Here is a 14,127-nt window from a genome sequence, read left to right as displayed (position 1 = left end):
AAAGCTGCACAGGTTGGAGCTGCCGGGGGATGAGTTGGACAGAGTGGAGTTTTTGGAGGGATTGGAGTGCCCTATTGTGGAGGATAGGGAGGAGTTGGAGAAGCCACTGGGGATTGAGGAAGTTTGGACGGCCATAGGGAAAATGCAGACAGCCAAGGCACCATTGCCAGATGGGTTCCCGGTAGAATTTCATAAGAAGTTTGCAGACTGGTTGTTAGCGCTGTTGGAGATGTTTGAGGATGCGATGGCAAGGGGGCACTCCCGGCGACGATGAGGCAGGCATCCATTTCACTCCAATGAAGAAGGATAAGGACCCGGTAAAGTGCGGGTGATACTGGTCGATATCTCTGAATGTGGATGCCAAGTCTTCCGCAGGTGGCTGGGGGGGTCCAGACAGGGTTTGTAAAGGGTAGGCGGTTGTCTTTGAATGTGCAATGTTTGTTGAACATGGTGCTCTCCCTGTCGGGAAAGGGAAGTAGGACGTTATTGTGGCGTTGGATGCAGAGGAGGCCTGTGACAGGGTGGTGTGGAGTGGAGTTACTTGTTTGCGGTGTTGGAACAGCTTGGGATAGGGCCTAAATTTGTGTTATGGGTTAAGTTGCTTTATAGGGAGCCCAAGGCGAGTGCCCGTACGAACGATGTGACTTCAGGATACTTCCAGTTGTATAAGGGAACAAGGCAGGGGTGCCTTATGTTCCCTATGTATTGCGTTGGCGATAGAAACCTTGGCCATTGCGCTGAGGCAGTCAGATAAGTGGAGGGGGATAGCAAGGCTGGGTGGACCATAGGGTTTCCCTATGCTGATGACCTTCTTCTGTATATATCGGACCTGGTCTGCACCGTGGGGACATAATGGAGCTGTTGACTCGATTTGGGGCTTTTTCGCGATACAAACTGAAGTTGGAGAAGAGCAAGTGCCCTTCAGTTTCTCCACCGGGGGAGGGTGCAGATTTGGGGGGGGGGGGTTGCCATTTCATATGGCGACCTCCCAATTTAGGTATCTGAGGGTGCAGGTGGCTCGGATTGGGCCCGGCTCTGTAAATTGAACTTCACGAACTTGGCGGGTAGGGTCAAGGTGCATTTACAAAGTTGGGATAGCCTACCTCTGGCATTGTCCGGCCGGGTTCAATTGATAAAGATAAATATTTTACCACTATTTTATGTGTATTTCAATGCCTGCCGGTGCTTTTGTCAAAAGCATTTTTTCTGGGAGTGGAGCGGTTGATAACGTCATTAATTTGGGCGGGCAATTTGAGTTAAAATGGAGTCAGGTTCATGTAAGGTGTCTTGTTATGCTCTAGGCGTAGCATAAGCGGCTTCCTTGTAGTGCACTTGACAAAGGAAGGTTCAGATGTGGAGATAACTTCAACACGTTTATTAATCTCTTTACACTTCTCCTACTCGGGTTCGCCACTACTGTTAATCCTTCTATAGCTACTCAGACTGACTAACCAGTTGCTGCAATCCACGTGGTGGGTGTAATATTGAATCAACCCTGTGTTTCTACTCACTGACTGTCTCCACTGGAAAGAGGAAGATCATGTGTGTTGTGTCGTTTATATATGGGTTGGTGTAATGCCCTCCTGTGGTCGTGTCACCTCTGTGTGTATCGTGAATGCCCATTGGTCGCGCCCTATCTAACTGTTCTATTGGTTGAGTGTCTGTGTGTCATTTCTCTGGTGCTCCCTCTAGTGTCTAGCTAGTCTACATGTATTTTCATTAACCCCTTGTGTCTTTACAATGATGCATATCACCACATAAGGGGTGGGGGGTTGCAGAAGCTTATGACGGCGCCAGTCCCGTTCTCCCTGAGGAAGTACTTGAGCAATCCGATGGTAGTAGCTACCCTGAAGGTTTGGAGGCAATTTTGGCAGCATTTTATGTTAGGGGTGGTGTCAAAGTTGACGCCAATCTGTGCAAAACACCTATTTGAACAGGCTAGATCAGATGGTAGGTTCTGGGACTGGGAGGACAAGGGGTGGAAGGAATGAGGGATTTGTTTCTGGAGGGGCGGTTTGTGGTTTGGAGGAGTTGATGGAGAAGTATGGGGTCCCACAGACCAAAACCTGCCCGTATATGCAGGTGCGGGATTTTGCGAGGAAGATCTTTTCAATATTTCTGGTGATGCCACCTTCCTTGCTCTTGAACAGATTGCTGTCAGTGGTGGGCAGTGAGGAGGTGGGTACCTTGGGGATTTATGGGAGGATTCTGGAGGAGGATATGGTAGTGCTGGAGGGGGGAGGGGTTAAGGCTTAGTGGGAGGAGGAGTTGGGAATGGCTTTGGAGGAGGGGGTGTGGTGTGAAATGTTGCGCAGGGTGAACGCCACAACTTTGTGTGCGAGACTTGGGTTGATTTAATTAAAGGTGGTGCCTTAATTAAAGGAGACATTTGACGAGGTTGAGGAATGAGCCGGCTGTTTGAGGGAGTGACAAGTGTGGGCGATGTGGGACGGGCCCGGCCAATCATGTCCATATGTTCTGGTCTTGCCCTGAGTTCGGGAGGTTTTGGGTCTCGTTTTTCAACACCATGTCAGCAATCTTGCAAATGGATTTGGAGCCCAATCCCCGAGGGGCCATATTTGGGGTGTCGGCCCTGCCGGAGCTGAAGACCGGGGCGGGGGCGGATGATTTAGCCTTCACCTTGCTGATTGCTCATAGGCGGGTGCTCTTGGTGTGGAGGTTAGCTATTCCGCCCTGTGCCTCAGCTTGGCTGGGAGACTCAAAACGCGACTGTGCATCTGGAGAGACAAATGCCGGTTTTCAGTCTGAACCTGACACTCTGATAAATGTTGGGAAAATTCCGCCCATTGATGAATGTCAAGAGGACAATGGCAGGTGGGTGGAACAGGTAGACAAGTGACAGATGAAATTTAAGATAGAGAGATAGAACATAGAACATTACAGCGCAGTACAGGCCCTTCGGCCCTCGATGTTGCGCCGACCTGTGAAACCACTCTAAAGCCCATCTACACTATTCCCTTATCGTCCATATGTCTATCCAATGACCATTTGAATGCCCTTAGTGTTGGCGAGTCCACTACTGTTGCAGGCAGGGCGTTCCACGCCCTTGCTACTCTCTGAGTAAAGAACCTACCTCTGACATCTGTCTTATATCTATCTCCCCTCAATTTAAAGCTATGTCCCCTCATGCTAGACATCACCATCCGAGGAAAAAGGCTCTCACTGTCCACCCTATCCAATCCTCTGATCATCTTGTATGCCTCAATTAAGTCACCTCTTAACCTTCTTCTCTCTAACGAAAACAGCCTCAAGTCCCTCAGCCTTTCCTCATAAGATCTTCCCTCCATACCAGGCAACATTCTGGTAAATCTCCTCTGCACCCTTTCTAATGCTTCAACATCCTTCCCAAAATGCGGCGACCAGAATTGCACGCAATACTCCAAATGCGGCCGCACCAGAGTTTTGTACAGCTGCAACATGACCGCATGGCTCCGAAACTCAATCCCTCTATCAATAAAAGCTAACACACCGTACACCTTCTTAACAACCCTCTCAACCTGGGAGGCAACTTTCAGGGATCTATGGACATGGACACCGAGATCTCTCTGCTCATCCACACTGCCAAGAATCTTACCATTAGCCCAGTAATCTGTCTTCCTGTTATTCCTTCCAAAATGAATCACCTCACACTTTTCTGCATTATACTCCATTTGCCACCTCTCAGCCCAGTGCTGCAACTTATCTATGTCCCTCTGTAACTTGTAACATCCTTCCGCACTGTCCACAACTCCACCGACTTGCAAATTTACTCACCCATCCTTCTACGCCCTCCTCCAGGTCATTTATAAAAATGACAAACAGCAGTGGCCCCAAAACAGATCCTTGTGGTACACCACTAGTAACTGGACTCCAGTCTGAACATTTCCCATCAACCACCACCCTTTTTCTTCTTCCAGCTAGCCAATTTCTGATCCAAACTGCTAAATCACCCTGAATCCCATGCCTCCGTATTTTCTACAGTAGCCTACCGTGGGCAACCTTATCAAATGCTTTACTGAAATCCATACACACCACATCAACTGCTTTACCCTCATCCACCTGTTTGGTCACCTTCACAAATAACTCAATAAGGTTTGTGAGGCACGACCTACCCTTCACAAAACCGTGTTGACTATCTCTAATCAAATTATTCCTTTCCAGATTATTATACATCCTATCTCTTATAAACCTTTCCAAGGTTTTGCCCACAACAGAAGTAAGGCTCACTGGTCTATAGTTACCTGGGTTGTCCCTACTCCCCATCTTGAACAAGGGGACAACATTTGCTATCCTCCAGTCTTCTGGCACTATTCCTGTAGACAAAGATGACTTAAAGATCAAAGCCAAAGGTTCAGCAATCTCCTCCCTAGCTTCCCAGAGAATCCTAGGATAAATCCCATCCGGCCCAGGGGACTTATCTATTTTCACACATTCCAGAATTGCTAACACCTCCTCCTTATGAACCTCAAACCCTTCTAGTCTAGTAGCCTGAATCTCAGTATTCTCCTCGACAACATTGTCTTTTTCCTGTGTGAATACTGACAAAAAATATTCATTTAGCACCTCTCCTATCTCCTCGGACTCCAAGCACAACTTCCCACTACTGTCCTTGACTGGCCCTACTCTTAGCCTAGTCATTTGTTTATTCCTGACATATCTATAGAAAGCTTTAGGGTTATCCTTGATCCTACCTGCCAAAGACTTCTCATGTCCCCTCCTGGCTCTTCTTAGCTCTTTCTTTAGGTCCTTCCTAGCTAACTTGTCACTCTTGAGCACCCTAACTGAACCTTCATGTCTCATCTTTACATAAGCCTCCTTCTTCCTCTTGACAAGTGTTTCGACTGCTTTAGTAAACCATGGTTCCCTTGCTCGACCACTTCCTCCCTGCCTGACAGGTACATACTTATCAAGGACACACAGTAGCTGTTCCTTGAACAAGCTCCACATTTCCATTGTGCCCATCCCCTGCAGTTTTCCTCTCCATCCGATGCATCCTAAGTCTTGCCTCATCCCATCATAATTGCCTTTCCCCCAGGTATAACTCTTGCCTTGCGGTATATACCTATCCCTTTCCATCACTAAAGTAAACATAATCGAATTGTGGTCACTATCACCAAAGTGCTCACCTATCTCCAAATCTAACACCTGTCCTGGTTCATTACCCAGTACCAAATCCAATATGGCCTTGACTCTCATTGGCCTATCTACATACTGTGTCAGGAAACCCTCCTGCACACATTGGACAAAAATGGACCCATCTAAAGTACTCGATCTATAGCGTTTCCAATCAATATTTGGAAAGTTAAAGTCCCCCATAACAACTACCCTGTTGCTTTCGCTCCTATCCAGAATCATCTTTGCAATCCTTTCCTCTACATCTCTGGAACTTTTTGGAGGCCTATAGAAAACCCCTAACAGGGTGACCTCCCCTTTCCTGTTTCTAACCTCAGCCCATACTACCTCAGTAGAAGGGTCCTCATCAAATGTGCTTCCTGCCACCATAATACTGTCCTTGACTAACAATGCCACCCCGCCCCCTCTTTTACCACCTTCCCTGAGCTTACTGAAATATCTAAACCCCGGCACCTGCAACAACCATTCCTGTCCCTGCTCTATCCATGTCTCCAAAATGGCCACAACATCGAAGTCCCAGGTACCAACCCATGCCGCAAGTTCACCCACCTTATTCTGGATGCTCCTGGCATTGAAGAAGACTCACTTTAAACCACTTTCCTGCCTGCCGGTACACTCCTGCAACTTTGAAACCTTACTCATGACCTCACTATTCTCAACCTCCTGATACAAGTGACAGATTGGTAGAAAGAATGGGAAGAGATGATACAAAATTTGAAAACTGATGCAGGACCAAAGGGACCTGGGGGTAAATATGCATAAATCATTGAAGTTGGCAGGGCTGGACTTTATATGTAGAGGCCTAGCGTACAAAATAAATAGATTTCTAGTTAACCTTTATAAAATGCAGGCTCAGCTGCAACTTAAGGCTGGGTTAGCTCAGTGGGCTAGACAGCTGGTTTGTGATGCAGAATAAGGCCAGCAGCGCAGGTTGAATTCCTGTACCAGCTTACCCGAACAGGCGCCGGAATGTGGCAACTAGGGGCTTTTCACAGTAACTTCATACTTGTGACAATAAAAGTGTATTATTATTATCTGGGGCATTGTTCCCAATTATGGGCACCACACCCCAGGAAGGATCTGAAGACATTAGAGAAGGTCGGGGAAAAATTACAAAAATGGCCCAGGGGTGAAGGATTTCAGTTACATGTATAGATTGTGGAAGCTGGGACTGTTCTTCTGAGAGAGGGGAAGGTTGGGAATAAGGATTGTGAGAGGGCCTCAAAATCATAGATCAGGAGAAACTCTTCCAATTGACGGAGGGGTCGATAACCAGATGGCACTGATTAAGGTGAATGGCAAAAGAACCAAAGGCAATATGAGGAAAAGCCTTTGTGCAGCAAATGGTTAGGATCTGGAATGCACCATCTGAGAGTGCAATGGATGCAGATTCAATTGTGGCTTTCAAAAGAGAATTGGATAATTATCTGAAAATAACATATTTGAAGGGCTGTGAGGAAAAGTGGAAGAATGGGACTAGCTACGTTGCTCTTGCAGAGAGCTGGCACAAACATTACGGGCTGAGTTACCTCCTGTGTTTTAAATATACTATGGCCGCGATTCAACTAAATGGGAAAAAAGTCCCAAAGCGAGTGCGTTGAGCTGCGTGTCTCCTGAGAAACATATGGCTACAAAATGCCACTCACGTTAAATAAGGGGCTTAAGCGGGGAATGTACTGCCGAGGCCGCCCATGGCCCCATTTTCTACACCGAGGCACTCCACTTGCCAGAACTCCTCAGAGTAGCGGGAGATGGTGTCCCGATCTACGGGTCCCCCAACATGACCCCCCCCCCAAGCCCCAACACTATGGGAGGGTCCCCAGCCCCCCACAAGCCCTAACACCCGCTCAAGGCACTCCCGGCTACCAGCACATAAAAAATGCCTTGGCAGTGCCAACCTGGCAGTGTCACCTAGGCACCTTGGCATTGCGAGGCTGGCACTCAGGTGGGACTGTCAGAGTGCCAGGCTGGTAGCATCAGGGTGGTAGTGCCAGGCTGGTAGCTGGCAGTGCAAGAGTGCTTGGTTGGCTCCAGCAGTGCCAGGGTTCCACCCTTCCCAAAGGGCATGACCCTGGGGACCTCCGATCCTCTCGCAGACCCCCACGAGTGTCATCCCATCTGGTCCCTGCTTGAGGGGACCAGTGCTGAATGGTGCTAGCCCACGGTCTCTGTTACGAAGGGGATAATCCCAATGCTCTCATATGCAGATTTGCTAAAAGGTGATCCTGTCCACAATGGGTGGAATTTACATTGCAATGTCTCGTGTGGTCGCACTAGATCTCACGAGGCGCTGCCACCCAGGTAGATCTCGGGAGCGGGGTCTCCCGGCATTTATTGGCCACACTGCACCACGGTGAGCTGCGTTTCGGGTGCAACATGGCCATTGGAGCATGCCCTATGATTCTAAGATTCAGGTGGTAAGATAGTAGCAGAACAGAAGTAGGATTGGTTTAGCATAGAGGAAGGGATGGCCAACATTCTTATGTCCGCTATTGTACTGATGAAAAACACTGCAAAACATCAATAAGTTATCAGTGTTTCCAGATCATGGAACAGGAACAAATTTAAAACCTGGTCTTTTGAGGTCAGTGAACTTGAACGTCACGCAGAATCTGAACAAATAATTAATGCTGCCCCCGGGGGGCAACCTCCAACCCTTTACTAAAGGTTATCGTGAGTGCCCCCACCACCCAGGCATGAGACGAGGGTGACCCTGCCCCACACCTATCCATCATTGTGGGCATTGCAGCATATTTCCCCCCACCCCACCCAAGTGAGCATACCTCCTCCATCTTTAGGCTCCTCCTCTTTCAGGGATTAGTGCATTGTCAGAGGTGCAGTCCTTCAGATTAAGTTTTAAACTGTCACACATTCCAGTGATTCAGGCAGACATTAACGACCCATGGCACTATTCAGAGAACTATCACCATTCATCTCTCAACCAATAACACCAAAACAGACAAACTGGTCATTCAGTTAACTGAAGATTCATTTCATTTCCTGTTTGTAGTGTCATGGGATGTCCCTTTAAGAAATGTTTTTGTCTTATCACATGGCTTCAGTGATGTTCTGTGGGTGGAGCTGGGATGTGGCTCTGTGAGTTTCACTTTTGCTTTGTTTTTGGACTGGTTTGAACTGTACAGGTTGAAAGAAGTGTCTCTCTATCTTCATTTTAAAAGCTGTTTCCAGACTGCCTGATAACTTAAAAGAGATAATTTCTTTCTGGAAAGAATTTAAACCTGCTGTTTGGAAAGGGAAATAAGTGTATCAATAACATGTCTTATACCAGTAAGAATGCCGTGTGCTGCGCCACACAATTTGAAAAGGGGTTCCTGGTTTTACTTGGATTTTGTTACTGCGTTGGAACAGTTAAGGGGGAATTCATTACTGTAGCTGTGCAGGGTCTTTATGTTTGTAGTTGATAAAAATTCTTACTGTGTGTGTTTATACAAATGTTCACTAAATCCATAGAATAAAGCTTGTTTTTTTTTTATGAAAAGCGCCCAAGAACTCTGTTGAATAACACCTGCAAGGCAGGCTCTTGTGCTCATCGTAACCAACATCAATAAACAGTTGTAGGTCAGGTGAACTCCATGATATACTTTGGAGTTTTATAAACGCTGGCCCATAACAGTGGGATCTCACTTTGTGCAAATTAGCTGCTGTGCATATGTAACCGTGACTTCTCTTTAAAGTAATTTAATGGCTGAAATATCCTGAGGATATGATAAAGTGCTATTCAAATGCTAGTTGTTTATTGTTTTAAATTCTTTCCTTCCTTCCTAGAACGTTTCAGCCTCCAATTTAAGGAATACCAGGCGAAGGACTGGAACCATGCCCCTGAGTTCATCACGCCACTGAAGGACCACACAGTTCACCGTGGCAATGATTGCACTATGAGCTGTGCCCTTATTGGAAATCCAAAGCCACACATTGCCTGGTACAAAGGCAAGGTCCTCATTTCCGAGAATCTCAAATATTGGTACACATCCTCAAATAGTGTCTGTACCCTGACCATTCCCAGTGCAGAATTGAAGGATGCTGATGAGTACATAATTGTGGCTGAAAACTCCCTGGGGAAGGTCAAATGCTCCTGCAAGGTGACTGTGCATGGTAAGTTAATACCTACAGTGATTAATGTTGGACCTTCATCACCAGGCTCCTCTTCCTTATAGACCAGCATTGGGATTCCTGAGAATTCTGTATCAGTGCTGAACTGTACAGAGCAAAACATTTCAGGTTCAATAAGTCAGTAGGTTGAGTACTAGGAACATTGCTATTGGCCACAATTCCCCAGGGCAAGGGAGGAGAAAAAACATCCCGGGTTCTCTATTCCTGGTCAAAGAACAACAAAGAACAAAGAAATGTACAGCACAGGAACAGGCCCTTCGGCCCTCCAAGCCCGTGCCGACCATGCTGCCCGACTAAACTACAATCTTCTACACTTCCTGGGTCCGTATCCCTCTATTCCCATCCTATTCATGTATTTGTCAAGATGCCCCTTAAATGTCACTATCGTAGTATTCAATATTCAGTGTTCCCTGCTGGAAAGTGCATATGAATAGATTTTGGGTAAAGGCAGGCTTAATGGCTCAGCTGTGATTGGTTTGTTAGTCTCTAATATTAAAGTTCAAGTTGAAGTAAAGGTAAAGGTCCAGTGGATTGAGGCCACCTCGAAATACAGCATGATCCAATGCCACCAAGAGAAGAGGGGAAAAAACTAGGAGAAAAAATGTTTCCATTCAACTTGTTGCTGAGGTTGACTGTGAGTAACTATAGTGAATGTGCCATCAGAGACAGAAACCATATTTACTGAATGAACTCTCTTGTAAGTTGGTTAAAACACCCAGCAGTGGATATGCTATATCTTTATTAATTTTGATGAGTTCCCAAACATTCTGCAGATGGGTAGATATATGTTCGGTGAATATTAAGTTCAGTAGAAGGGGTATCAATCAAGTGAACTGCTCTGTCTTTGACATTGCTACGTTCACAAGTGTTGCTGCAGCTGCACTCACCCAGGTAATTGCTGTGGATTCCATCGCATTCCTGATTTGAGCCATCTTAATTGTTAGAAAGGCTTTGGGCAATTGTGAGAAAATGTAGAACTGCAGTCCTGTTAGTTTGATGCCAGTAGTAGGGAAAATGTTAAAATCTCTCTCTAAAGAATGTGATAACTGAAGATTTAGAAAACAATAATATGATTGAGCAGAGTCAACATGGACTCACAAAAGGGAAATCATGTTTGACAAACCTGCTGGAATTGTTTTGAGAATTTTACTTGTGATGATATAAAACTTGGTGGGAATGTGAGTTGTGAGGAAGATGCAGGGAGACTTCAAGTGAACTTGGAAAGGCTAAGTGAATGGGCAATTCTTTTCTCATTTGCGGGCGCTATAGGCAACTTTTGGAAAGATAACACATTAGAAATTTATCTCTCTATTCACAAAATGACACAAATGTGCACTTTTATGAACAAACGTCAGATAGGCAGACTAATTTATTAACTTAACTTCTTGTCACTAGATTGAACACTGTGGGATATCTGACGTTATTTTGGCTTGCACAAGTAGTCAATGTCTGCCCACACTCTTGATTTAGCAATACGGAGTTTTCCAGATGTACATCTGTCAGGAATGACCTTGATAATGTTTTGATGTTTTTCATTCTTGAAAACACCGTTCACAGCTATCTGTGCTGCCAAACAGTACAATGAACCAAAGGGTATGTTTTGATCGATTTGGAATACCTACAGTTAAAAACGTTGAGGGCAATTTTCACAATCGGCCACTTCTGGATTAGAGTAAGATTGTCTTTGAGTGGGAAGTAAAATTATAGGATTCTAGTTTCTACAGTGTGAAGCCCAGTCCCAAACCGGGACCTGGCACCAGCATTAACACTGAGGTTCAGTCCCGACTTTACTCCACACCTCCTCCTGCTACCCCCTGTACTGAGAGGAATAATTTTTATCTCTCCTTTTTGAGAAAGGTTTCTGACCACGTCTAACTTTAGACATTTCTTAATTTAATGATGTTCTTACGCATCTCACACTCTCAAATCCTGAAGCCTTAGAAGTTCAGAAACCATGGATCTTCCCACTGGTGATATTTGTCTTTAGACCCTGAAATATGCCTTGTTCTTCAACTAAGTGTGTGAAAAGTTATTCCCCCTCGACCAACATGTCCCAGGGTCCTGCTGCCATTTGTGCCCTGCCTCATATGTGCTCTGTAAGATCCAAACAGCTAGCAGAAGGGACCATAGACAGATGATTTTTGAGTGAAAGCATGGTGGCTGCAGATCCCAAATCTCAGGGAACCATGCTGTGTCCTTGCTCATATTTATGCCAGTTACATGAAGGGAAAAAAGTCACTGAGTAGCTGAGCAAATCCCAGCCATGTTTCAAGTTGTACCCCTCAGATCCACAACCCTCACCTCTTTCTCTGTACAGTTGGTGAAGCAGATGAATACCCATGGTGGGTTGGATTCTGGCCTGTGGGCCGTATGCTGGGCAACCCCGGACATGAGGGATGAGCTCCAAAGGGCACAACGGCCTATTTCAATCATGACTTCTCAATTTTTAATAAGAAGAAACAGAGTAAAATGAATTGACAGACAGTGAAAAACTGGATGAATCAAAGGAGGCGAAAGATAGAATAGAATGAAACAGAGAGAAAACAAAAGGGGAAAATCAATAAGAGACAGATAGAGAGGGAGGTAAGGGGAGAAGAACTAAGAATTAAATTCTGACTCTGCTATTTTACAGAAAAAGGAGTTACCATCATACAAAATTCAATTGGAGAAAGTCCACGGAGGGCTAAGCACATCATGTGAATTCAGCCTGGGCCGCAGCGAAGACTGGCGTAGATCGACACTAGCCATTTGCTGCCATTGTGAAGATTGAGCTTACTATCAGAGAAGCAATATTTCTTGGACATAATGAATGTACATCATTTGCAAATTATCTGCCAATTGTCTTTTGATATTCTTGAATCACTTTCAGAACCAGGAACAAAACTGTGTTCAACATCCATGTCAATATTTAACCTCTGTGATTTTCTGAAGTAGCTAAGACCTGAGACAGTAAAGATTGAAAAGCTGCATGTTACTTATGAGAATAATTGTTACTGTACACTGTAGTTTGATCTGAGGTGCCACCTAGTTGTAAAACTGAAATGTACAATGAGCTACTGATATGAAAATTGAGATGGTTTCAGGAAAAATAGTTCATTCACGAAAATCTTTGTCAAATAACAAAATACTCCTCCTGGTCAAGAAGTCCACTTTGAATATTGCATCTCCTCACTACAATTGGCGAGAGCTGGTTTTGATCCTTGGCCTGCTTTGCATTCTGGGAAGGATTACATAATTTGCACCAGTGCGCTATAAAACTTAATGAATCAAATAAATATTGAAGCATTGATAAATAACTCTTGTTTTTGAGCAATAATTATCCAGAAAGTTTTGTTGCACACAGCAGCAGGGCCACAACAGAAGGAGACCCAGATTTTCTATACACCACCCCATTAACCGTCGCTCAATTAAGGGACGCGTGCGACAAGATTACACCGTTCTTACCCACATCGCACCCCCACCATTACATTGCAAGAGTCAAACAACGATGTAGAAGGCACACTCCAAGAAATGCATACAGCGATCCTAGATGCGATCGGCTACAACAAAGGAGACCCCATAGAAGGTCTAAACAAATGTAGGCAGAAAAAGACAGAGCACCCCACAGCGTTTGCTGGACGCTTGTGGATTCATTTTACAGCGGTGTTTGGAGAGTTAGCCCGTGCCCATTTGACCCCAGACAATATGGCCAAATGGACCCGCATCCTAGTCTCTCATGTAACAGAAGCAGGACAGAGAGCTTGCGCAAATTACGACCCATCAGACGAGGCCCACAACGAGAAATGAGTTGTAAAGAGATTGTCCGCACTTGGGAACAGTCCGTTCAAGGTAAATCAGCTTATGGTAGAGCAGAGGAAGAGCAGGCAGATGCGAACATGCATCCAGTTAGGACGCACCAGAACCCCACATGGGTAAACGAGGGAAGAAACAGCCCACAGCAGACTAAATCCCAGGAGTGTTATAATTGTGGCCAATTAGGACACTACGCACAAGAGTGCAATGCACCCCAGAAGTGGCAGCGAAACCAGCAGACAGGTACCCTGAATAAGAAGAGGGCAAAGCCAATTCACAGTATTAGCGCCCATTCTGATAACGCAGATATGAACAGCACTGACTGACGGTGATCGGACTCCCCAACTTGGGTCTGCGACACCCTTTGGGACAAATCCGGAAGACCGATAGTGGCAGGCACAGTCTGGGGACACCCCGTAGAATTTCTCTGGGACACAGGAGGGTCCCGCACCACGCCAAACGCCTCCACAATGTTTCAGCAAGACACATGGCCCACCACAGACACCATTACTATCAGCGGTTTTACAGGGCACTCACAGCAGGGACACATCACAGCCCCTATAGCGATTCAGATAGGGAATATTAAGACTAAACACCCCAGACAGCCGAACACATTTTAGGTATTGACTTTATGAGCTCTCACAATCTATCATTCGACCCAGTAAACAAATGTGTGTGGAGAATAGCAAAGGCAGCACGAGCCCCCGCCACGCTCACAGTTGGAGACTATGAAAATAGAATTAGCGCAGTAAGAGACTTCTGGTTCAATCCCCGAACCATTAGTCAGAATAAAGAAGTTAGGGAAGTCCTGCAGCGGCACAAAGCAGCATTTGCACAGCACAAACACGACTGTGGCAAGATCGCTGGCTTGGTGAACATTACAGGTCCCGACCCCAAACCCCAAAAGCAGTACGGTTTTCCCCAAGAAGCAGAGGGAGAAATCTCAAAAGTTATTCAGAGTTTGCTTGACCAAGGCGTACTTCGATCAGTAGCCTCCATGAACAATGCCCCAATTTGGCCCGTCAGGAAACCCGATGGATCATGGTGACTGACCATCGATTATCGGGAACT

General features: G+C 45.8%; 1 protein-coding gene across 1 annotated transcript in view; it reads left to right on the top strand.

Moving 5' to 3' along the window:
* LOC140431035 (immunoglobulin superfamily member 22-like) overlaps window positions 1–12,560 on the top strand; it is a 181,863-nt gene extending 169,303 nt beyond the window's left edge. The window contains exons 22-23 of the mRNA XM_072518935.1: window positions 8,920–9,246; window positions 11,897–12,560. Coding sequence (XP_072375036.1) covers window positions 8,920–9,246; window positions 11,897–11,964 — 395 coding nt within the window. The 3' untranslated portion in view covers window positions 11,965–12,560. The remainder of the gene's footprint in view (window positions 1–8,919; window positions 9,247–11,896) is intronic.
* The last annotated feature ends 1,567 nt before the right edge of the window (window positions 12,561–14,127 follow it).

This window comes from Scyliorhinus torazame, chromosome 10 (genome assembly GCF_047496885.1).
Source record: "Scyliorhinus torazame isolate Kashiwa2021f chromosome 10, sScyTor2.1, whole genome shotgun sequence".
In the NCBI taxonomy this organism is placed as follows: domain Eukaryota; kingdom Metazoa; phylum Chordata; class Chondrichthyes; order Carcharhiniformes; family Scyliorhinidae; genus Scyliorhinus; species Scyliorhinus torazame.
The sequence above is the reverse complement of the archived record's forward strand: the minus strand, read 5'-3'. Positions and strand labels throughout refer to the sequence as shown.